The sequence below is a fragment of the Mesoplodon bidens genome, assembly GCF_964165515.1.
Source record: "Mesoplodon bidens genome assembly, chromosome: 4".
NCBI lineage: Eukaryota > Metazoa > Chordata > Mammalia > Artiodactyla > Ziphiidae > Mesoplodon > Mesoplodon bidens.
Genome location: NC_138160.1, coordinates 57,049,083 through 57,075,230, shown reverse-complemented (window position 1 = coordinate 57,075,230; position 26,148 = coordinate 57,049,083). Strand labels below are relative to the sequence as shown.

Sequence of the window (26,148 nt, the reverse complement as noted above, 5' to 3'; positions counted from 1 at the left end):
GCTTCTCTTGTCGCGGAGCACAGGCTCTAGCGGAGCACAGGCTCTAGGTGCACGGGCTTCAGTAGTTGTGGCACGTGGACTCAGTAGTTGTGGCTCGTGGACTCTATAGAGTGCAGGCTCAGTAGTTGTGGCGCACGGGCTTAGTTGCTCTGCGGCATGTGGGATCTTCCTGGACCAGGGATCAAACCCGTGTCCCCCGCATTGGCAGGTGGATTCTTAACCACTGCACCACACGGAAATCCCGAACCACATGCTTTTTCAACAAAATCTTTGGAACAATGGTTAATATTAGAAAGCAGAATGCAAACACAACCACAGAAGGTCAGAGATGGAAGAGACCTCTTAAATCTAATCTAAACCTCTATTTTCCAGACTAGAAAACTGCCTGAGTGGTTTTTCAAAGTTATGTCCCGATGGTTAATGCCAATCCCCCAGGAGAATTCCCTGGCAGTCCAGTGGCTAGGACTCCACGCTTCCACTGCAGGGGGCAAAGGTTCGATCCCTGGTCAGGAAACTAAGATCCCACAAGGCACATGGCATAGACAAAAAAAAAAAAAAAAAGCCACCCCCCTCCACCAAAAGAACCACCCTGATCCTGGCTCAGAGATCAAATGTATGTAAGTACATTTGAAAAATGATTTTTTTAACTTTCAAAGTTCAATTTTATGGCACAATTTTACAGCACAAACTCATGCTATTTGACTTTCTGCATTTAGCTGAATGGTTTTGTTCAGTCACAACACTGGCAAACTTGCCTTCATAAACTAAGTGTGCTGACTTCAGTTTAAATTTTAAGACATATAAAAATTAAGGGCGGGCCTCCCTGGTGGCGCAGTGGTTGAGAGTCCGCCTGCCGATGCAGGGGATACGGGTTCGTGCCCCGGTCTGGGAGGAACCCATATGCCGCGGAGCGGCTGGGCCCGTGAGCCATGGCCGCTGGGCCTGCGCGTCCGGAGCCTGTGCTCCGCAACGGGAGAGGCCACAACAGTGAGAGGCCCGCATACCGCAAAAAGAAAAAAAAAAAAAAAAAAAATTAAGGGCTTCCCTGGTGGCGCAGTGGTTGAGAGTCCGCCTGCCGATGCAGGGGATGAGGGTTCGTGCCCCGGTCCGGGAAGATCCCACATGCCGCGGAGCGGCTGGGCCCGTGAGCCACGGCCGCTGGGCCTGTGTGTCCAGAGCCTGTGCTCCGCAACGGGAGAGGCCACAACAGTGAGAGGCCCGTGTACCGCAAAAAAAAAAAAAAAAAAAAAAAAAAAAAATCAATTACATTGCTCAAGAGAGTCCTTACCACTTGGTATGAATCCAAAAGACATGAAAAACGTAAACTATTTATTACCTTTTGTAGTATGAGCAGCACATAGAAAATTAAGAATTTCTTCAACTTGAAGAACTGTATCAGTGTTATAATGGAAACCTTATTTTTATCTTTGGAAAATGATTCAGACTTATATATTAAAAACAATATACTTAAATGAAGAGTTCCAAACTGAGGAGATAATCACAATCAACTTGGTTAGCTCTATATCCAGTATTATCAGCTAAGTTTACTTTACCAGAAAAAAACTGAATTAAAAAAATAGCTGAGATTTAAGGGCACCATTTGAAATAATTTGGTGTTTTATGATATTGGATTTCATTTCCAGACAAATCAGCCTTCTGTTAGCCAAAGGATTTAGGAAGCTACCAACCAGCACAGCACCCAAAACAGTTTAAAACAGTAACAGATACAACTTCTGAGTGTAGTTTTCCATAGCTTAGTATTAACAGCACTAATGACATCAAAAAGGTACATTATGGAAAGAAAACACCAGTTTTAATAATTATAAAATATGTACAAAACTTGAATATTCCTGTAAGATACAATTCAAGTCGCAATTGAATTATAATTGTAATTGGATACTTTGATATAATGGAAAAGGCTAGTTGGTTTAAAAAAAGCATGTAAACCATAAAAGATAAAAAGCATTTAAAAATACACAACAAAATTCTAACCAGTGGGTTTAAACTTTGATTTTTAAAAAGTAAACATGTATTTACAATCTTCAAATTTCACACATTTGTTACTTTTACATGATGTTTATTACCAGGATAACATGAAATTAAAAGCTCTTAAGCATTTATACACAGAAAAAAATCAATAGGGAGGCTGGTAGGACTCAGTATCCGTAGTAGCTAAAATAGGAAAAGGCCAGGGACTTTATCAATGGAGTCATAAAACAGACTTAACCAAAACTGCAAGCTAGGCAACAAGCAGTTTCACTTCAGAGACTTTATTGCAGGGCCCCAGTTTCCTTATCTGAAAATAAATGATTATAAGTAACAGTTATCTGAAGGGAGAATTCTGGGAGAATTAAACTATCCCCTACAAGACCCAATGAGCATACTTAGGTATTAAGACCTGATTGCCTAGGGTGTGAAAGTTCACAGCACAGTGTACTCCAGGACCTTCCTTAAAGGTTTAAAAACCTCAAACAAAAGTTCTTAATACAAGAACCAATGTTTAAAGCATAAAGTCCTTACTTGGAGTGTTCAGCCCAGTTGATTATCAAAAACTATTTATAAAATGATGATGATATACTGATGATATCATTCAATACTGATGATATTAAAACTACCAAAACTCTGTAATGATCACAAAGATTTGGCCTCCCAGGTTAGAGTCCAAAGTCATTTTGACTCCTGATAACATTGCAGAGATGTCAGTCAGATACTTCTTAACCTAACAATGTGGCATCTGCTGTCTATGTTTTCCGTCGATCATAATCTCCAACCATCTTCTTAATGTGTGACAATTTGCTCTTCAACTGCTTGCAATAATTCCTCTTACTTTTGTAATCTGCAGACTAAAAAAGGAGGAAAGAAAAAAGAATCGCGTAAATTTAACAAACTAAAAACGAGTTATGTTTTAGCTGCTGGGAAGGCAGAGGTGAACAACAACAAAAAGGGAGCGTTAGTCATATAGAATTGCAGGGAGTGTTAAATGAAGTAACATGCATAAGGTACCTGGCAGTTATCTCTAACCACATGAGCAGCTGATTCTCTTTTCTCAATCATATCTTCTAACCTGAGTTTTACAAAGGATACACTCATTTCTAATGATTTGTAAAGTCACCAAGAAAATTTATCGGCCTTTTTTTGCTAAAACATGATTTAAAAAAAAATAAAAATCAGTAAAACAAGAAACTGGTGATATGGGTTTACTTAGAATAAAGAAACAGGGTAAATGGGGAGTGAGTGAGACAGGAAATTTTACTATGTACATTTTTAAACTCTTGAATTTAAATTCATGACGTTCTGGGAATTCCCTGGTGGTCCAGCGGTTAAGACTTGGCACTTTCACTGCCGTGGGCCCGGGTTTGATCCCTGGTCTGGGAACTAAGATCCCACAAGCTGCGCAGCACAACCAAAAAAAATAATTAATGACTTTTGGAATTAATATTTTTTTTTGAATTTGAATTTTGGAATTAATTAATATAAAGTCTTTTAAAAACCAAAAATGTTTTAAGGCAATATAGACTGATGATGCTGGGAAATTCCCTGGCAGTCCAGTGGGTGGTTGGGACTCTGTGCTTTTATTGCTGAGGGCCCGGGTTCGATCCCTTGCTGGGGAACTAAGATCCCACAAGCCGCGCTGTGTGGCCAAAGGAGGAAAAAAAAAAGAAGACTGATGATGCCAAGTGTTGGCAAGGATATGGAGCAACAGGAATCTACACTGCTTGTTAGGAATGTAAAGTGGCACAAACCAGCGATGCTGTTGACAGTCCCTACCCAAGGCAGGATCCCCACTTGCTCAATGACCTTGCAATTTCATGACTATGTATATACCTAGCAAATGTGTGCCTATGTGCATATACACTTAAAAATGAACCACTGCTTCATGCCACCATCTAAATGATTCTCACAAACAATACTGAGCAAAAGAAATCACACACAGGGTCTTCCCTGGTGGGGCAGTGGTTGAGAGTCCGCCTGCCGATGCAGGGGACACGGGTTCATGCCCCGGTCCGGGAAGATCCCACATGCCGCGGAGCAGCTGGGCCCGTGAGCCATGGCCGCTGAGCCTGTGCATCCGGAGCCTGTGCTCCACAACGGGAGAGGCCACAACAGTGAGAGGCCCGCATACCGCAAAAAAAAAAAAAAAAAAAAAAAAGAAATCACACACAAATTACATACTGTATGATTCCATTTATATAAAGTTCAAAATACGCAATACTAATACATGATGTTAGAACTTAGGATGGTGGTTACCTCTGCGGTGAGTGTAAACATTGGATGAGCACACAAGGGGTACTACGAAATGTATTTCTTTATTGGGATGCCAGGTACAAAGGTGTGTGGTTGCTCTGTGAAAATATACCAAGTTGTATACTTATGATCCGTGTATTTTTCTGTATGTATACTTCAAACTAAAAAAAAAAAAAAAAAATTTTTTTTTTTTTTTTGCATCAGTGCTGGTTGTAGTTGCAAATAACTGAAATTAAGGTTCCAACTTCTTATAGTTTTCATCTTGCAATTATAGGGCCTTTTGTCTATAATCAGTGCATGTGTGACAAGGTATTCAGAGTCATTCTAAAGGTTAAATGAAAAGCACATAATAGATAAGTTCTTCCTAAAAGAATCTTACAATCTGGGATACTTACTCCCTTAACTTGTTTCAGTCTATTGTATTCATCAGCAGCAGCCTATTAATGAGAAACAAAGGAATATGTTTAGTGGGGCATTTTCTCTTTCAAAAATAACACTCCTGATGTTATATTTTGAAGCTAAGAATGTCATCTTATGACAAAAATACAGGGAATTAAAATAATGAAGTCTTAAAGTTCTCAAAACTATTATGGTCAGTAGGAGGGCCTGAGGAACCCAGTGACAGGGACTTTATGACATTAAGATATTTCTCACATTCCATTCACACAGACAGGCAACTATCTGTCCTGCTGCCGCTCATCTCTCCCCATGCCAGTCCACGTGGCACGTAGACCCCGGAGAACTTTTTCATAGAGCACGGCTCTGAGCAGGTTACATCCCATTATAAAACTGGTCTGAGCACTCCATGAAAATCTCTACTAATCTAGTCTCCTACGTTTCCAGTCTCAGTGTCCACCATTTGCAATTCTTTAAAAAATTAAGCACATTATTGCTTCCAGATTTCCATCATGTTCCCCTTATAGCTGTACTCATGTACACCTCCCCTACTGTCTGGAGAATGTGTACTGGTTACCTCTCAGTGAAGCCTCCCCTAAACTCTCCAGGCCTTCAGCAGACTTTATTCCTTCTCAGAGAAGTTAGTTACAGTACTTTCTATACATAATGTAAATATGGCATTAGTCCCATTGTCAAAGTTGTTTAGGTGTCAGTTTCTGTCTTTGAATATGAGCTCTTTGAGGGTGGAAACATGATTTGTCTTTGTAACCTCAGCACTTCGACATCAAGGACACAGTAACAATGAATAAGCATTGATTGCATTAAGAAAGGTTTACGATACCACAGAGAAGCCATAAAAGAAAACAATAAATAAATCAAACTATATACGAAGCAAATACTTCGAAACCGGAAAGCAGATCACCCCAATTAAAAATGGCAAAGGGTATTTCATAAAAGGACTATGAAGTTCCAACAAATACATGATGTGATAAAAAAGTTTAAATACTGGTATCTAAGACACAAGTCAGTAATTTTTCAGACATAAAATGTTAGTGAGATGTGGGTCAGAGGAGCCTCTAGAGCATTACCAGCAGGAATACAGTTGATATAATCTTTCTGGAGGGCACTTTTGCAACAAAAGTTTAAATGTACTAACCTCTGACTCAGCAATTTCACATTCTGGAATTCGTTCTAGCAGATAAGTGGGTAAGTGTGTAAGGATGGAGAGGTTCACCAGTGTATTACTAGTAGGGGCAGAGTGTATGTGTGGCAGTGGGGAGACATACCTAAATGTCTATTCATAGAGGATTACTCAAGTATATTACGGTACAACCACAAAACTGAAAATTGTGGAGTTATTTTTTTAACACATAAAAATATTTTCTCAGTAAGTAGATCTTTATTATTGACATGAAATGATAACCATAAATTATCGTTGAATAAAAAAGCAAGATATAAGCAGTGCCAGTAAGTATTTAAAAAGAAAAACCTTCACAATGATGGGGATATCTCAAAGAAACACAGGAGGCAACTGAAAGAGTTCCCAATGGTCCTAACTAAAACAATTCAAGCAACAAAACTAAGTAGTGTTGGATTATAACCCAAAGTATAAAACAAATATCCATGAGTCTATACTGACATAAATGATTAAATAAATGGGAGGAAGTGACAAATTTCCCACGCAGACAAATTCCAAATAATTTGTGTAGGTATACCGCTGGAGCATAATTCCCCAGTCCTTAAGTGTGATCTATGCATAGTGACTTGCTTCTAAAGAGCACAGTATGGAGATGGGAATTAAAAAGTAATGAGTAACTTTACATGGACAAACACTACTCCAGCCAGGTGATCAAGGAAAAAAAAAAAAAAAAAAAAGAGCCATAAACTATTATTAAATAAAAAAGCAGGAAGGATATAAGTAAAACTTATGATTCTTTATCAAAGATTGTGTCTAGGTGCACTTCTGCACAGAGGGGACATTTTAACAACTAATATTCTGGTGACAAAATTTAAGGCAACTTATTTTTTTGTATGTAATTCTGTATTATTTGAAATTTTTACAGAAAGAGCGAACTTTGTTTATAAATAGACAAACTAGTGTAGCTATTTTCTTTTAAGCAGGAAGGGATGTATTATCGACGAACCCGAACGAACTTTTTGGCCAAGCCAATATGTACACAGACCATTGCTTTGTAATTCTTAACTACGTTAGTACACTTTCAATTTGGAAAGACTTTAATCTAAGACTTGATTTCAATTACTCTTCAATGAAATTACAGTTTGATAATTACTAGCAAAATCTGTGTCAATATTAGTATAAAGGATAATGTAGCTCCATAGATTAGAATAAAATTCTATGTAATATATAATTATCAGATTTCAATTTACCATATACTCTTCACTTTCTTCTCTATAGTCATCCAGTTCTTTATCCAGACGAGAGAGTTCTTTATTGATCTCATCAAGTTCTGCTTGTAAGCTCTTGTATTCCTGCAGGCCAGTGTCAAAATTCCTCTTGTAGAGTTGTCTTTGTTGATCTGAAGTGATAGGTGGATATTCCCTAAAAATTCAGTGAGAAAATGATTACTTATGTATCCTTAGCAGACCTAAGATCCAGTGCTTCTTCCTCAAAGATGATAAACTGGTGGGATGTGGAGAATAACATTCTCTTGTTTTTGTTTGTTTGTTTGTTTTGCAGTACGCGGGCCTCTCACTGTTGTGGCCTCTCCAGAGGCTCCGGACGCGCAGGCTCAGTGGCCATGGCTCACGGACCTAGCCACTCCGCGGCATGTGGGATCTTCCCGGACCGGGACACGAACCTGTGTCCCTTGCATCGGCAGGCGGACTCTCAACCACTGCGCCACCAGGGAAGCCCTTGGTTTTGTTTTTGTGGTTGTTGCTTATGGGTAGAGAAAGGTGGGATGCAAATGAGTTCTTTTAAGCATGATTATGCTTTTTACGTTGCTGCTCATGTTTAAAAAAAAAAAAAACAACTATGCCTACTGATTTTTAGAAATAAGTTGAAAATCATTTATGAAATTTCAGGGTGGTCTTAGGAACTCATTTATTCTGAATACACAACACAACATGAGAATGGATACTTACGTTAAAAGTGTTAAAACGGGAATTGTGGAACACAAAGGATATTTCCATCACTTCAGCGGCAGAGCAGCTGACTGGCAGCTGCTGTTTTCTGCTACCACCTACAGTTTTCAGACAGTTTTGAGCATTTTTTTTTGTTGGGGTGGGGCGGTGGGGGGTGTCTTGTTTATCCTAAATGGAAATCACTTTGATTGTAAAAGTAGACATTAAAAGGTACATGTATGGAAATGCATGCTCATTGTAAAAATAATCTGGCAATGTGGTAAACTATGAAAAAAACCCTGACATTCTGTACCACGTGTATCTCTCAATATGCCAGCTATTCTTTACATATGACAGTGATGCTATTAACCACCCATAATCCACTGAGGAAATACCCTGAATTGTTTCACGGGACTAAGGAACTTCACAGCAATATGGAATTTTAAATGTCGTATCTAAGACAGTCTTAAATATCTTCATTTTACAGACAGGAGAAATTAAATGATTTGCTCAAAAGGGAAACAAGAATTTAGAATTTCTAAAAGTTTTCATTTAAATCTTGCATGATACAAGACAGGCAAATATTTTTATAGACAGATGACTGAACTAGGCCAAAACTCTTGAGGGGTAAGGGGGAGATGAAATATGACAGCCACCAGTGTGTATGGGACTTCTAGCTATATTTGCCCCATCCACCCCTCCTAATCCCTTGAGAAGCAATGTTCTGATTAACCACAATTCACACAGCAAATGTTCCTGATTTGTGTCCCATTCCTCAGAATACTTGGGCAAAAAAAGGCTACAGGTCATACACGAGTACAGCTGGCAATGATGGACTATAACAAAACCACTGACACACAAAGTAACTTAACCACGACGCTAAATTGTTAACTCCACTGTTTACAAAACTGTTTGCCAAAGTCCTCTGGATTAAACTTTTAAAAGACTCTCTGGTCTCATCGTGAAAGCTTAACTTAAAAGTAAACGCCAAAGGAAAGCCATAGCACTGGTCCGGAATTTTATAATTAGTAAAACAAAGTTCCTCTATACTTGTATTTCCTTTACTTGAAAAACCTTGCTTGGGTGACTACTGGTAAAAGCATACAGCACTGGCGAAGTTTATCATTTTGTGGAGGTGCGCTGAAAGTGTTTTTAAGACATGTTTTTAAGCCAAAGTGCTTTTAAGCCAAACACAATCCCTCCAGGTCAATCTTTATTACAAAAGGGTACTAAGGGAAAAAAAAGTATCAAGAAGCTGTCTCCAGCCCTGGTTGGCAAAGAATGAAGTTGTACCACCCACCCCAGTTGAGGAGGCAACACCACCAAAACCTGGTTGTACAACCATCAGATGCACAAGGGGTTCCAGCAAGAGGCGCCCCAGTACCTGATCCAGTCCTCCTCCAGCTCATCGCAGGACTCGCCGCCCGTCGTGTAGTCTGTTTCATAGTGGTCTTGCTCTGATCTCCTCGACTTTCCTGCCCTGCCCTTCGAGGGAGCCCTTTTTGAAAGCGTCTCCAAGTTACCACTGTTGCTGTAATGAGGCTGCCGGAAGTCCTCCACAGGTGAAGTCACTGGCAGCTCCTGAGCCACTTCAGGCACCCTAACAAAACAGGAATCATCTGTCCGTGAGCATTACCAGACTTTGTCAGAGCACCGAGACCACAGAGGGCAGCAACACGTGGGCCGCATTCACTCAACCAGCCACCTGCCCAGCATTGGGCAGATCCCCAGCTCCCTGTGCTCAACCCAGCACCAGTCCAGGTCCCCTAATGCACACGAACAGCTTTAAGGCTCTGATGTAAGGGGAGCTCATTAGTAAACCTTGTACGAAAAATGGATGTAAGATTTCACTTTAGGAAACACGCTGATCTGGAAGAGAATTATTGACCTGACCCGTGCCAGGGACTTACTCCACAAAAGGCTGTTAGGAAAATAACAATCATGACTCTTTTCTACAGGTTCTTCTAGTTCCATGGAATGCTGAGTGGGGAGAGGAATGCACATACGTTATCTATCTACCTTTAGAGGCTGACTCTCAGAGATAAGCTCTTGGTAATATTAATTTTAGACTCCTCTGTATCAATTCTCTTTTCAAGATACAATGTTGAAAAATGAAAAATACTGAAAATTTAAACTAAAAAAACTAAAAACAAAAAACCTAAAAAGCTTTATATTGTAATGGATGAAAGAGCTCGTTAAGACTTCTTTTTTAAATTGCGCTGTTAATCCTGAAGCCCTGTAGAATGAATGAAATGGAAGAGTTAACATTACACTTATTTTTCTAACGCCAATTATTTAATATTGCATCAGATTTTTAATTGCATATAATGTTTCTGCCACAAGCAGAAGAACGAAGCCTAACATGGAATAAAAGACCAAGAGCTGTGGCAACTGTAGACTACTTCTGAGTAACAGAAATGCAAAGCTGCACTTTCCCCCTGTAGCAGAGCTGGAGAAGGGCAAGAGGAGAAACAAGGCACCTGAGACTTTCCAACATCAGCCTTGCTATTCAAGTCAACTATTTAAAAGTCTGAAGAATTTTTTTTTTATTGCTTTCAACTTACAGAACTGTCATCTTGAGCTTTATCCACGAGGTGGACTGTTTTCTAGGTGATCCAAAACTGCTTGGTTCTAACTGTTGCCAAAGTCTTAGATTTCTAATCGCACTTATTAATTTCTTATAGACTCCTAAAGCTTTGGGGGGGGTGGTAGCTGAGGGGGTGGTGGTATTTATTTCTTCTTTCTAAATTTATCCAGGTTAACATGGCTTTGAGTACTTCTAAAGGAAGGAAAATGTGACTTTCTCTGTGAGTCAATGATTAACGAGTTCCTAGACACTCTGCCAGGTACTATGCTTCTTAGCTTTGAGGTGGCAAACAAAACCTTTAGAATGCAGTGGGTTTGTTTGAAGTGCTGGGGGCCAGAGGGGGAGGATGCTAAAGGGCAAAAGAAATTAGAAAAAAACCCAAAATATTAAGGCGGGCCTCCTCCCATAATTTTATATTAGGTATTGATATAATAAATCTTCACCTTAGAAGTTTTCCATCTCCCCTCTTCCTACACCCTTTCAAACACTAAACAATAACTTGATATACAGCATGAAAGCTAAAAACGAAATGCTTGGCAAGAAAAGTATATATAAATTTAACAGTTAGGGGATATGTGCACTCTTAGTCACCTTCAAACCTACTTTTAGAGACAAGTCTGATTAGGTCGAAAATCTGCACAAGCCAGAAGTAACCACCTGTATACTTTCCTCAGTATCTGACTCAGTTCCCTAGGTGCGGAAATCTGCCCTTGTGTAGTTTTTGACTTCCTTCTTTTTTAAACTTGTTTTATTTTCTCTCTCTCTCTCTCTCTCTCTCTCTCTCTCTCTCTCACACACACACACACACACACACACACCCTCACATGCCTTTGCTGCTCTATCTCACCCCAACGGTGTAGTTATTGTGCACTTCCTTCCGTCCCTGTTGTATTGCAACCTCCATGGGAACACGAACTCCGTATTCCCAGGGGCACCTGGCCCAGTACATGGCAGGGGTTCAAGGTAATTACTGAACTGAAAAGACATTCACAAGAATTCTCTTCATTGAGGACACCCAGTATCAGGGAGGAGGGAGAAACAAAATGCATGATCACATCAGTGTCATGACTGTTGGAATGACATCCATGATATACATGGTATTTTAAAACTGCCATCATCACTGATGGGAATATCCAAGCCTTGCCAATCAGAGAACTCCATCTTCCTGGACCCAAAAAGGACCAATCAGAATCTTTCCAATAGATTTGATATGTAAGTTTTGGGAAACTAAATTCCATTCTCCGAATCTGGCGCTAGAAGATCAGGACAGCCTGGGGAATGTGCATGGCTAGCCTGCTACAAAAGAAGCTGTACTGAGAATAAAACCAGCACAGCAACAAGAACCCTGATATCTTCTGAGTCCCTGGATCATGCTGTGCCCAAAGCTAGCACCATCTCTGGGCCTTAGGCAAACCAGTGAATTCCTACAACCTGTGTAAAAGCCCTAACAGATTATCCTACCAGCCTAAATACTACTACCAGACAATGGTCTCACTGGGCACTCTAAGGCATCAGCCTGCCCTGAAAGCTCTGCATCGCATCAGCACTCCACTTCTTTGATTTACAAAGGTTAATTCACCCTGGGTGTGGAAAAGAGAGTAGGGAGTGTACCTACTATCTCCCAAATTCACTTAAGAGAGGGTGGAGGGCTTCCCTGGTTGCGCAGTGGTTGAGAGTCCGCCTGCCGATGCAGGGGACGCGGGTTCGTGCCCCGGTCCGGGAGGATCCCACGTGCCGTGGAGCGGCTGGGCCCGTGAGCCATGGCCGCTGGGCCTGCGCGTCGGGAGCCTGTGCTCCGCAACGGGAGAGGCCACAACAGTGAGAGGCCCGCGTAACGCAAAAAAAAAAAAAAAAGAGAGGGTGGAGAAGAAGCTATCTTCAGCTACATTCTACTGTCTCCTAATCCGGGATTAATTCTAACTGCCTTAAAATTCTAAGGTTAGAACATTATGGTGAGAGCAAAAGGAGCCAGACGCCAGAATAATTTCCATATGATTCCATTTTTAAAAAACTCTGATATGGTGACAGGCGTCAAAACAGTGGTGGTGGGGAAAGGGGGGTACCCGTGGAGAAGACAACGTTTGGGGGCGCTTGTAATGCCTCTCTCTCGGTCTGAGGGTAGTTAATTCAGTGACCACATGCGTGAACTCTCATTAAGCTGTATATCAAGATCAGTGCTCTTTACTGAATGTACATTATGCCTCGGGGGGAAAACATCTTAGTATTGAGGCACCTCATTCTTAACTTGGACCTCAGACAACGTTCCGATTCTAATTCCTTCTCCTTCCACTACAATAATAAGGAGGAGAGGCACTGGTGAGTTACTAAACACCTTCAAGAAACACCTGAGGAAAGACAGGCTACGACTTAACGTGCATCCCTTCGTCATCCAGGAGGACGTACACTGAATCCTCCTTAGCGCTCAATGCTCTGCCGCAGACAACAATCAACAATGTCTACGACCCGCCAGAGGCTGCAAGTTCCTCCCGTCATTACTACACGCTGTTGCATTCGTTATCCCTTACCTTGGCACCATCCCCATCCTCCCCTTCTGCTGGGTTCTAAAACTAAGCATCATATTTGCATTTTCCAGGCCTTCAAAAAACTTCTAGGGTGTACTCCTGGAGTATAAACTGGTACAACCCTTATGGAGTAAAATTTGACTACATCTATCAAAATAAAATATGCAATGTCCTTTAACCTGGTAATTGTACTTTTAATATTTTTCCTCCAGATACACTGACATATTTGCAAAGTGATCAATGTGCAATGTGCAAGTTCATTCTCTGCAGAGGTTTGTAATAACAAGACATTGGGGAAAAGTGTGCATCAATGTGGGATTAATAAAACAAATTTTAGTATACCCATTTAATGGAATATTATGTAGCTATAAAACAGATCAGTAAACTCTGTATACTGATACGGACAATCACTAAGATATATTGCTAACAATGCATTTAATATGCTATTGTCTTTTAAAAGGAAAAAGTAACCAACATCGTATTTGGCCAGCATATTTACTTAAAAATAACCTCTGGAAGGACGTAAAAGAAATTGGTAACACTAGCTTCCCCTGGGGAGAGAAAATAGACAGCTGGGGACAAAAGGGATTCCCTTTTGCTCCTTTTAAATTTTACATCATGAATATACTGGCTTATTGAAGAATAAGTAAGATACTTAAACTGTTCCAAATGAATCTGTGAAAATATCTTAGTTCTCATAAAAAGGGACAGCATGTGGGAACGCTGTGAAGTCCTGCAGGCCTTACAGTTAATTTGGAGGCACAGCTGGTCACAAGACGCATTATAGGTATTTATTTTGTATGCATGGAAGTCATGCAAATCATAGCTTGAACCTTTTACAAGGATTGCATCTCTACTGTGTACCTCTGCCTCTCATAGCCTCACATGATTTGGTTTTTGTCAAAATCCAAAGAGAAGAAGGAGAACAGAGACAATGCCCTTCCTCCAAATCATTTACAACTGAAATCAAAAGTAAGCTTGATGCTGAAGACCAAAATAAAATATATGGAGGGTAAGGCAGAATGCCAGTCTACTTCCAAATTCCATTCCAGGGTAATAATAAAATCTATTCTCTTCAAACTGATTCCATACTTAACTCACCTGCTGGTGTCATCTTAGGGGCTCCGGGCAGCCAAACTACTATGCACTCAGAGTGGATCTCTACAAACTCGGCCCCCTAAGTGGCAGAGATAAAACTTTGAACAAAAATTTCCCAGCAGATAAACCTTTAACTTAGAACGATCAAATTAGCTAAAGGGGGCTTCCCTGGTGGTCAGTGGTTGAGAGTCCACCTGCTAATGCAGGGGACACGGGTTCGTGCCCCAGTCTGGGAAGAGCCCACATGCCACGGAGTGGCTGGGCCCGTGAGCCATGGCCGCTGAGGCTGCGCGTCCGGAGCCTGTGCTCCGCAACGGGAGAGGCCACAGCAGTGAGAGGCCCGAGTACCACAAAAAAAAAAAAAAAAAAAAAAAAAGCTTAAAGGGAAGGTTTATTTTTTTTGGTCTACGAAGGAACTTGGAGTTCTAGAATTATATACAGGAACGTTAATTTATCATCCTTAGGCAAACTACATCCAAGTCCTTAACAATATCCCCAACATCTCTCTCTTGTCATTAAGGTGAATTAGACTTAGGCTTCAGGGTAACCTAAAACCACAACAGGGATACTATTTCAATAACCTGAATGGCACCTACTCTAGGCCAGAAACTCACTGTGAGGTTTTTCACACCACATGTAAAACAAAATCTAGAGGCTTTATCAGTTTCACATCTCCCAGCAAAAGAAATCTAATAATTATAGGAAGGAGGAGAGACTGAGAACCACACTTAGCTCTGCTATCAATCCGTAATACCCTTCCACCCTCAACTAAACTTCAAAACCAGAAATAGGAAAGAACCACATTCCGCCTCTACCTATAAGGCAGAGATCAGTCTCCAGCCTTTGTGAAAACTGTTTTTTTTTTTTAAGGCAAATGGCACAAAACAGCAACTGATTTATAAACACATGCAAATACTCACTTTTTCGGACTCATTCTAGCAAAAGAAGGAAGACGCTACTTACGGTGTTGATTTATAGGAAGACTCTGGATACAGTCGCTTCTCGTTCACTTTACCATTGGAGGAGTAGGCCACGGGGCTGTCCACTCCCTCCACGTAGTCAGAAAGGGGAGGAGGCATGTCTTGTGTGCCTGCAGAAACGTTTTTAACCTAAGGAAACAGTCCCAAGAGACTCAGTTATTATTTAGCCTGTAACATAAAAGGGGGAAGAAATGAAAGAAAAATATCATATATAAAATTATCTAACATTTATCGGGCTCGTTAAATATTATTAACCTATCTGACTACCTTGTTATTATTCAGTGTTAACAGCCAAATCAGCACAGAAATGGTGCCATTGTTAGTTTAACAAATCCAGAGTCAATTACAAACAAGAAAAAAATCCAAATTACCTGATCCTCATCCTGATGTGATTAGGTTTAATAATTATCCACCCCATCTTAGGAAGACTAATCTCATTTTATCCGGCCTAGGTCCAAGTTAGAATGGGAATTTTCATTTCTAACAAGTTCTAAGGTAATGCTTATGCTGCTGTCTGGGCACCACTCTTGGAAAACCACTAATCTAGGACAAAGAACATTGATTCTTCTCAATCCATTCACCCTAAACATGGAATGTTAAAACTACATTAAGAAGCTCAAACTGATTTCTGCTATGGTTCTTTAATAACAGATTTGTTTGTTCTTCCTTTACTTTCTCGATGGCTGTATCACCAATAGCCTATACAGTAGAGTCACAGCATCACTACCTTCCCTCTCTACCTTTCTTATTCCATTCTGATGTGTGAGTGAACGTGTTCTAAGAAGTAATGCACATTGGAGATGATGCCTTGTTAACATGAAAGGTTTCCCAGAGAACCTTTGGGAGAAAGTTCTGTATATCATAAGCATAGCCAATTAGAGTCTCAACATTTACCCGTTAGATGTATAGGTCCAACACTTTAAATTTCACCTAAAAATCTTCACATTATTGCATATTACTCTGCCAGAAAAATAGTAACTGCTAAGCCCAGACAAGTCATTGAGTTGAAGTCAAGCAATAAAACTAAGGTGTGGGGGGAAAAGAAAAAAAACACTAAAAATTATTTCTGTGAAAAAGAGCAACTTTTCAAACTTAGGGATGATGGGACTGCTTTAGCTTGGTGATGAGCACAATGGCATCCAATTACCTGGGCTCACTCCAGATCTGCCAACTACCCAACTACAAGTTCTAGAAAGCCTCAATATCTTCATCTGTAAGAAATGGGGATGCTACCTGCTTCATAAAGTTGTTTTGACAATTAAATGAGATGACAAGGTATCACATTTAGCACAGGGCCTTTATGAACACAGTAAAGACTCAGAAGATGCTGGTTTCTGGAATTAAAGCCATTGGATCTAAACAAAGAATTTTTACAAGTATTTGAAGGGGATGGCAGACTTTTAATTGGATTATTTTGCTATTATAAATCTTCACAATTAGATTCAACATAGCGTATGTCCCTGACACACACACAAACTTTACATTCTGTTGTCCGTCAAGCATAGCATTAAAACGTGACCTGCTCCTTTCCTGTCACTGCACTATCTATCACATGTCAAAAGATATTTACTTACTCAGCCCTTGAAGTACATAGAGGTATTTAATCTTGATTGTTTAATATTCCCACGAGTCAGAAAGGAATGGAATCACTTCCTTCTGAAAGTGGAGTCTGGCAGCAACTGGGAAGCCAGGGGGTGGGTTGCCAGGGAGTGTGCTCAGATCCCACCACAGGGGGGCCGGGTGGGGACCATTCTTGGCACCCACTGAATTCCTGAGGACTTGACACCATCACTAAGCTTCACAGGCAAATACCCGGCCAAGCCAAAGGCGTACTCGTATTCTGGAGACTTCAGATTTAAAAGACCTCCCTTTCTTAAAAACCCATTTAACTCTTCTCTTTGCAAATTTAGCAGAGGCTGCAGAGCTCATGGATTTCCTATGGACCCTGGCAAACCGGAAACCAAAACCTTACAAAAGAGGTGTCTGGGTGTCTTTGCAGAGACTTCCTACTGCCCAGAATGGAATGTTCTTCCCCCTTTCTTTGCCAGCTAATCCTTAAGTGGACTTTAAGTCCTGGCTCACTACCAAGTAGGGATGGTGCCACTACCTCCCGGGGGCCCTTCCACAAATGTCCCTGCTGGGTGAGGTGCCTCCCTGTCCTCCTGTCTCGCCAGTACCTGGGCATACAAACCTCCCAGCAGAGCACGTGTGTACTCTGGACAGACTGTTTACGCACAGAGTGATGCTGCTCCCACGCCTCTAACTTCAATGGGCAGTGCGCTGCTCTTAAAGCCACCACTGTCTGCCTGCTACAGCATGCCACATACTGAACTGAGGGATCATTTAGTAGGCACAACCTTACAGGTAAATACTATAAGCAGATAAGTTAGGGGGTCCCTGGAGAAACAGAACCAGGAATGGCTTTCTTGACATAAGAGAAGCCATTCTGTGATCTAAGCCTGGCCACAATGCTCACCCTTGAACAGGTCTCAGTAATTTATGATCTTGAGGGAACAAAGGAATGCAGGAACGGGGAAAAGGCACTCAAACGACAGTGCAGTGATAAAGCAGAGTCCTAGTTCCTCCTCGAGGGATACACATCATAATATATCTTTGAGTTCTGCAGGTACTAAGGACCCCACCCAGGTGGAGGATGGAATGATGATGGTGCCACTCTTGACTTCAATCAACTAAAGCTTGGACTCTGTGGACCTCTGCCCCAATTCTATGCTGAATTCTCCTCGGCTCAAGCCCCTTCATGAATACGCAAGTACCCTTAGCTTAAAACTTCTCTAATTTCGCTGTTCGGACAGACACTGCTTTGGAGAAGATCCCCGGTGTTCTTCTCACTTGCTGCAAGTAATAATAAATTCTTCCTTCTCCCGATCTTTGGCTTGGTTGTGTCTATTAGCTCAACAGCCACCAAGAGGTGAACCCAGTTTTCAGGGTTTTTTTTCAGAAAAAAACCTTTTTCAGAAAAGAGGAAGCCAGGGCTCAGGGTGCTAGACAACTTTCCCAAGGACCTACACCTAATAAATGGTAAGGTGGAGTTTATAGACTTCAAAGCCTCAGCTCCAATCCACTGCCCCTCCCTGGGCAGCCTCCTACCTTCCTTCCTCTATGGGTCTTCAAAGCCCAGCCCAGTACCTGGCACAAAGCAGGAGCCCAGAGTTTGCTGCATAAAGGTTACTTCATTTATTACTGTTCTACTTCTACACTGTGTATATCCAACCGCCTTATCAGATGAGCTGCTCTGAGCTGATGTTTATCTCTTAGAGTCAGCAGAACTAGACTAGCCCGAACACTGACTTCACCCTCCAGCACAGGTCTTTCATTACTTCAACCTTTTTCATACACGTGCACAAAAAATTCCAAGGCCATGCTCGCTTGGGCAGAACATACACTAAAATTAGAACAATACAGAGAAGATTAATTATTAGCATGGCCCCTGCGCAAGGGTGACATGCAAATCTGTGACGTGATACACAGTTTTGAAAAGAAACACCCAGCCAGACTCAAAGGTGAATAAGAAGCAGCCTTTGTCCTCGAAAGGAGCTTAAGTGTCTAGAGGCAGAAGCAAAATATATTTGTAAAACAAGGAGTAAGTTCATTTGTTTCCTTTTATGCTTCACGTTTCCCAAAAGAAAATATTACTTTTTCTCACGGTATCAATGCAAAAGTGAGTATAAACCTGCTGCTTTCAAAGGACAGTGGGGGGAAGCTGGGAAGCCCCAGTGAGGAGGGACCAGTATTAGAAAGGTATGAGTCCTCAGCCTGTGTTTCCTACAATGAGAACAGGGATTTGAGACTCACAGACTTACTGATAGGATCCCAAGCCAGTCCATAATACCTGATGATGTAGCTAAAGTTCTTTAAAACAACAATGAAACAACCCTACCATTTTAATAACTATGGTAAAAATTTAAAGACTTAGAACCTGAGAAAAACTCGGCTTAATTCTGAACAGCCAGTGGTGAACAGTTTTCCTCAAGTAACTTGAAACTAGCTCTAAGAAATTAGGGGCAGATGAAAGCAGAGTGAAAAAACACAAATGCAGGAAGATGTGCCTTCTACTAGGCACTGAGGGGAAAGGAAAGTCAGAGGGTCCAGCAAACGCTGGAACTGCTGCTGTGAAGCCAAGAGAAGCCTCGGGGCCTGGGGGGCTGATCCGGGGCTCCCGCCCGCAGGCCCTCCGGCAGGGGAGCTGCGGTTCGGGGGCAGCCGTGGGGCGGAAGGGCACTGCACGCACAGAAATCCACACGGCAGCGCCCAGCTGGCCGCTCTTCACTGGGATCTGCCTGAAGAGTTCCCGGCCCTAGTGGCACCCTTGCCGCACAGACAGACTTTATAAAAGGGAAAGACGAGACAGGAGAAGACAGACGGGCTGAGGCCGAGGAGAGAAAAGACCCTTAACCAATCAAAGAATGACACAGGCAGACTCTAGAGACTAAATTCAAAAAGGACAAGCACTCTCACAGACCATGTTTAAGGAGTATGAATGATTAATTTAAGGGGACAGGAAATGTTTTACCAAGATTCACATTCCAATCAAGAAAGAACTAAAGTGTTTCTGAAATGTCAAAATGAAATAAATTCAAGTGAAATAATTTCAAAAGATCTTCACAAGACGTAGTTATAATGAGGACAAATTTTTATTCAGAATTTAATTATACTCATTAGAAGTGTTCTATGTCACTTGTGAAAAAAATCTTTGTTAACTAACCATCTTTGGGAATTAATGAAAACATCATATATCCCTGTGGGGTGCCAAGGGGAAAACAAAGAGGGCGACTCAGGGCAGCTCTCATCCCAATGCCTGTCAGCACCGAGCCGTCCTCCCCTGGGACCAGGATGGAGCTGCACGATCAATCGTCCTTATCAACGCTACTGACTCACAAGCAGCCTCTCCGCCCTGACTCCTTTAAGTCCGGGATGGAATAAAAAAAAGGTCAAGAATGTTTTAGGTCAATTCACCCCTGTAAGACAAAGTTTGGGAAAAACCTTTCTCTCCACACAAATCAACTGCACACTTCATCTGGAATGAGTACAAGCAAAAAGGAGCGATGACAGCCACGCCCCATTGTGCCCTTGGTTCCTAGCTCACACAACACGGGAAAAGAGTCAGACTACAGGGGCTTCCCTGGTGGCGCAGTGGTTGAGAGTCTGCCTGCCAATGCAAGGGACATGGGTTCGTGCCCCGGTCTGGGAAGATCCCACATGCCGTGGAGCGGCTGGGCCCGTGAGCCATGGCCGCTGAGCCTGCGCGTCCGGAGCCTGTGCTCTGCAATGGGAGAGGCCACAACAGTGAGAGGCCCGCGTACCGCAAAAAAAAAAAAAAGAGTCAGACTAGATCTGCATCATGAGAGGGAAGTTCATGTGTCATGCAAAACCTGACCCCATTTGGTCCTCACCATTGCCCGGTGAGATAGGACTATCTCCACACTCAGATGAGGAAACGGAGTCTCTAAGGTCCAATTAATTTGCTCAAGGTCACACAGAAGGTGACAGGGTACAGGGGGGATGTAAACCCGGCCCACCTGACTCCCAAGCTCAGCTGTTTCTGGCGTAACAAACTGATACCTCAGTAATTTAAATATGGCTTGAGGTACCCATCTCATCTGGGCACTGACTATCCCCAGTAAGAAAAGGAAGCATTCTCATTGCCTTAACTCCTTACCACATCCGAATAAGATACAATGTGAATCCATTTTGAAGAGTTTTATTTGCCTACTGGACTATCATTCTAAAAGCAGCTCTTGACACAAAATTACTATGATATGTGCTTAGTCATCGGGTTCCTTTTGTTTAGGTCAGAGTGTAGGAACACCACCCTCAAAAGGCAAACAGAAGGGGTTTTCCTGCTTGGTAATTAAAGTGGAGAAATATACCAGACATCAGAGGGAGGAGGACCTTCATCTCAAAGTACCATGTCCAGTTTTACAACCCAAGGTCCACCTTCCCAGCCATGTGCCCTTGCACCACAAGTTTTCAAAACACTAAGTGGTCCAACTCGTTTTTCCCGTTTTGATATTTTACACTCACAGATGCTCCCCCAACAAGAGCCTCAAAACTGCCTCTGGAAAGTTCCCTCAGACTTTTCTCCACCCTTGGTGGCTTGAAGGCAAATGCTCCCAAACAGACTAATCCCACAAAGCAAGAGATCATGGACCAGGCTTGGGCAAGTCTGATTAATTTACTTTGATCAGATGGCTCTGGGGATTCAGCAAACATCATGTTCCCTATCCAAACGCAGGCTGCCCACAGGGAAGTACTAACATACACCAGGCAAAGGTGAATTCTGGGGCTTCCCTGGTGGCGCAGTGGTTGGGAGTCCGCCTGCCGATGCAGGGGTCACGGGTTTGTGCCCCGGTCCGGGAAGATCCCACATGCCGTGGAGCGGCTGGGCCCGTGAGCCATGGCCGCTGAGCCTGCGCGTCCGGAGCCTGTGCTCCGCAACGGGAGAGGCCGCAACAGCGAGAAGCCCGCGTACCGCAAAAAAAAAAAAAAAAAAAAAAAAAAGGTTAATTCTGAAGCTCCTAAGAGCCAGTGAGTTGTCAGAGCTTTGGGAGGGGTGAGGTAGAGAAGCTTACACTCAGTAAGTGATCCCATTCGAGGCCCCTTGCTCTAGAAAGGAAAACTCTGGTTCAGCCTGAATTTTTTTTTTTTTTTTTTTTTGCGGTACGCGGGCCTCTCGCTCTTGTGGCCTCTCCTGTTGCGGAACACAGGCTCTGGACGCGCAGGCTCAGCGACCATGGCTCACGGGCCCAGCCGCTCCACGGCATGTGGGATCTTCCCGGACCAGGGCACAAACCCGTGTCCCCTGCATCGGCAGGCGGACTCTCAACCACTGCGCCACCAGGGAAGCCCCAGCCTGCATTTTAACACTCGTGTATCTCATGCCAGCCTCCCCAGCAGGTGTGCCGCAGGCACAGTACACCTTAGTCCTCGGAGCCCATGCCAGCCACCACCTAGGGTTCCAAATCCCCTTCAGTTTACTGTAGTACTCCACACAACCTCAGCATTTTCTAAGCATGCCATGCCTGGAAGAGACCTTATGCATACCTTAACTCAAATCCCACTGGGCTTGCAGTATTATAGCTGCAGCCTGGCTGTATGGAACAGTGGTTCTCAAAGTGTGGTCCCCAGACCAGTAGCATCAACATCACCTGGGAACTCTGGGAACTCAGAAATGCCAGTTCTCAGGTCCCATTCCAGACCCACTGCACGAGAAACACTGCAGGTGGGTCCAGCAAGCTGTTTTAACCAGCTCTCCCTGTGATTCTGATGCTTGCTAAGGTTTGAGAACCACTGATGGAGGACAGTTTTTCTCGATGTCACAGACAACTGCCCTGTTTAGACCATTATACCTATAGTTAGAATTAACTCTATTTAGTGCTGGAAATCTAGGAATCCCTGCATTCAGAAAGCCACAAAGACACTCACCAGCTCTAGCACAGATCCCACCTCACCTTCCGTTACAACTCTCTACACCAGCCCCCCAGAATGCCCTGGACAGATAGGGCCTTCCATCCTCCACACTGCTGGGTTCTGAAGGTCAGTCCATGGATAGGACACTTCCACTCTTGTTCCATTTCATGCCACCTGAGACCACAGATAATAGCGAAACCTTTCCCAGGGCGAGAGCCCAGTATACCAATTGTCAGCAGCCCACAGAACTGCTCTTACATTAAAGAACTCTTGTACTTACTGGTTGAAAATAAGAAAGCTATTCGAGATTCTTCAGCTGTCTAACACACTGATTACCACCACCACCCGGTCCCAGTCACCTGCCCCACCTGGACCTGTTCCCCGCTCCTGTGTGCAAGGAGATGATACCCAGAACCTGCCTACGCCCTTCAAAAAAACATTTGTTCTTATCTCGCAGCAAGCTTACAAGTAAGAGGAAGATTAATAGCTTAACAACTGCAACCAACATTAAATGTATTTATATTTTGGGTACTCTTACCCAAGCTCCCTTATTTGATGCCATCATTGCAAATACTAACAATTATTACTCTGGCTAAAATTTATTGGGCATTAATAAATTATGTGCTGGCCCTGACCTAAGCCCTTTAATTGTTACAGGATCAGCATATACATGTTGTAGGTGGAACTTTTATTTTCCCCATTTACACATGAGAAACCTATTAAATGAACAGACAAAGTGATTACCTTCATCAGAGTCCAAGGATACCAAAAGCTACCCAAGGCTGACCACAAAGGACAGGGTCCAAGACCCTGACCCCTCTCTACACCCAGGCCTGATCATCCTTACTAGCTCCTACCTTGACAGGTAAAATGTTGGAAACAATGCTATAACAATGCTGCATCACAATGTCAAAGCCTTAGGAACTTCTAGAAATAGGCTACCTAAATAAGACACTTAATATGTATGTATGTATGTATGTATGTATGTATGTATGTATTTATGGCAGCATTGGGTCTTCATTGCTGCGCGCGGGCTTTCTCCAGTTGCAGCAAGCAGGGGCTACTCTTCGTGGCGGTGTGCAGGCTTCTCACTGCAGAGCACGGGCTCTAGGCATGAGGGCTTCAGTAGTTGTGGCACGCAGGCTCAGTAGTTGTGGCTCTCAGGCTTTAGAGCACTGGCGCAGTAGTTGTGACCACATGGGCTTAGTTGCTCTGTGGCACGTGGGATCTTCCTGGACCAGGGCTCGAACCCATGTCCCCTGCACTGGCAGGCGGATTCTTAACCACCGCACCACCAGGGAAGTCCCTACACTCAGCTTTTAGATCTAAACATTTCGTACTTAAAAACCGGATCTTGTTTAACAACCTTTATTTACTACTTGGTAATAATGAAGAAACAGTTTATGGCATGTTCTCTCCAAACTTAGTTTATCCTTGCTTCTGACATAAATTATGTGGCATAACAAGAAAAGATGCATCTTAGGAGACAGACAGAAAATACTCCCTGAGAACTGGCATGCTGATTTGTGGTAGAGATAAGCACTTTACACATACATTATCTCATTTTAATGACAGTTTTATTAATTATGAACTATTTCCCCCAATTCTACTGGCAAAGAAAACTGAGGCTCAGAGATCTCAGAGGAAAAAAAAAAAAACACACCAAAAAAATACAAGTTATAAAGGCAAATGTAACACTTGTCCTGCTGGTTAGTACATTGAGACAAATTACTGAAGCCCTCTGCAAACCTCAGTGTCCCCTTGTATAAGAAGAATATTCACACTGTAAAGATGTATAGAGTGGCTACGCCTATAATGGCTACTTAGGAAATGGTGGTTCCTACCTTTCTTTTACTGTGACTTTTTAAAAAAACTTTATTGCCAAAATCAAGACGTGAAGCTCAATCCCAAGTCAGCCGATGTACGATACTGAAAAGAGCACTAAGAAACCAGAGTCCAAACTTCTAGCTCTGACTCATCAAATCACCACCAACAAGCCTCCTTCTTACTACCGTGTCTACCTCGCAGGTCTTCAGCTTCCTTTGTGTAAGTTCACTGAGACAGACTGGATGACCTTACCCTAAGGTCCCAGACTGCTCTCAGATTCTGTTTTCTTTCACTTTACCAAAGCCAAACCAAAACTTATTCACAGGAGCACCTGAAACTGAAGTGCATAACTTTCAGTTACTATTTTACCAGAATACTGCAGGTATCAACAAAAACTAATCTCAAGTACACACATTTTACAATCAACTCTTTAATATTTACCATAGGTGTGTGCTTTTCCAAAGCCAGACCGCAGTTCTAAGTACTTACTCTAGAGAAAACAAAGATGTATGTCTTGATATTTATATTTATGACCTTCTGGAAATGCAGGTGGGGGAAGAGAGATTTGAACACAAAGATTAACATGAAATACTCATCTTCATGGGCATAAGGGTATCAGCCCCTCCCAACTCAGCTCCAGCACTCCTGGCTGAAGAGGCCCCCTATGAGCATTCTCAGTGTGTTGGCAGGATGCAGCTCCTTAAACCACAGTCCCCTGCTGTTCTGTGAGGCCAAGCTCAAAGGGGCAGAAAGGGATCTGAGTGGCGTGACACCCTCCCGGGAAGAGCCAGCCAGACTATTGAGGAGCACTGGAGTGAAGCAGGCACATTCAAAGCTGCTCAGAAACACGTCCTAAGCTATTCAAATTGCACTCTGCATTTAAACCTGGTCAGATGACACACACATAAAAAATAAAAGGACAATTACGATTAACCCATGTAGCTCATATTCAGGTAGTAAGTACTATCTACTGAGCAGTTTCTCTAGAAACCATCTCCCCATTCCACACAGTAATTGTGGGAACTGCCACATGCTGGATTATGTGAGAAGGGCCCTGCCCTTGGGCACAGTGGGTTAGTGTGAGGATGGCTGCCTGACCCAAGGCTATTCATCAGGGACCCTTCCCCAGGCAAGTCTTAGACGAAGCTCTAATATGAACAACTCAAGAGCTCTAAGTAGCTGCTTTCTGCTCCCCTTCTCCATATGAAAATGAAGCCTACCAGGCAGGAGGGAGTCAAGATGAGAAAGCAGATCCTAATGGACTTGTAGTCCTGATTTTAGCTGTTCATGAAACACAGCCACACCCCTACCTCTGTGGCTAAGTTGTTTCAACTCTTTCTAGGATTTCGTAAATCACCACCCAAAATCTTGCAGATATATTCTTTTTTACCTATGCTAACTTAAGTTCTGTTTTTGTCAACTGTAACTAGTACTCATGCAACACCAAAATTCTTTTCTGCACAGCCAGCTGTCTTCCTTTCAATATCCCTGTAAGGCAGACAGCCATATATTACTGGTCTTCTTCATTTTCTCACATGCATCTCACATTAGCCTTGAGAGGCAGACCAAATAATATAGCCAATTTTAGAGATAAGAAAACTGAGGATCAGAAGGGGTAATCTGTTTACCAAAGAATGCTGGAGTCAGGACTCAAACCCAGAGCTTTAGGGTCCAGTGCTGTTGTCCCTCCACCAGGAATTCTCCCCAAACTAGACTTCCTTGACATACATATGGGTTAAAAATAACAGAACTGATCCACCTAGAGTCACAGCAAAAGCAATGAAGCTAGAATTCAAACCCTGGTATTCCACCTCCCTGATATACTGCTTCTATTAGACAGAAGTAGAAAAGACAGCATTACATAGCAAGAGTGGAAGAAAGGGGAAGACTACCAGTCCCACAGGGCTGTTCATCTGAGACTAAACGAAGGGTCTCCTCTAAAGCAACGCAAAAACCCTGCAGAGCCTAGTTTTCTGGCCAG

General features: G+C 42.6%; 1 protein-coding gene across 8 annotated transcripts in view; it reads right to left on the bottom strand.

The window, feature by feature from the left end:
- Positions 1 to 1,599: 1,599 nt before the first annotated feature.
- The window catches only part of OCLN (occludin), a 47,052-nt gene continuing 22,503 nt past the window's right edge, over positions 1,600 to 26,148 (bottom strand). For all 8 annotated transcript variants that reach the window (XM_081231282.1, XM_081231277.1, XM_081231280.1 and 5 more), the window contains 5 exons: positions 14,896 to 15,041; positions 9,110 to 9,325; positions 7,030 to 7,201; positions 4,641 to 4,682; positions 1,600 to 2,843 (listed from right to left, as the gene is read on the bottom strand). In XM_081231282.1, coding sequence (XP_081087408.1) covers positions 2,742 to 2,843; positions 4,641 to 4,682; positions 7,030 to 7,201; positions 9,110 to 9,325; positions 14,896 to 15,041 — 678 coding nt within the window. In that variant the 3' untranslated portion in view covers positions 1,600 to 2,741. The remainder of the gene's footprint in view (positions 2,844 to 4,640; positions 4,683 to 7,029; positions 7,202 to 9,109; positions 9,326 to 14,895; positions 15,042 to 26,148) is intronic.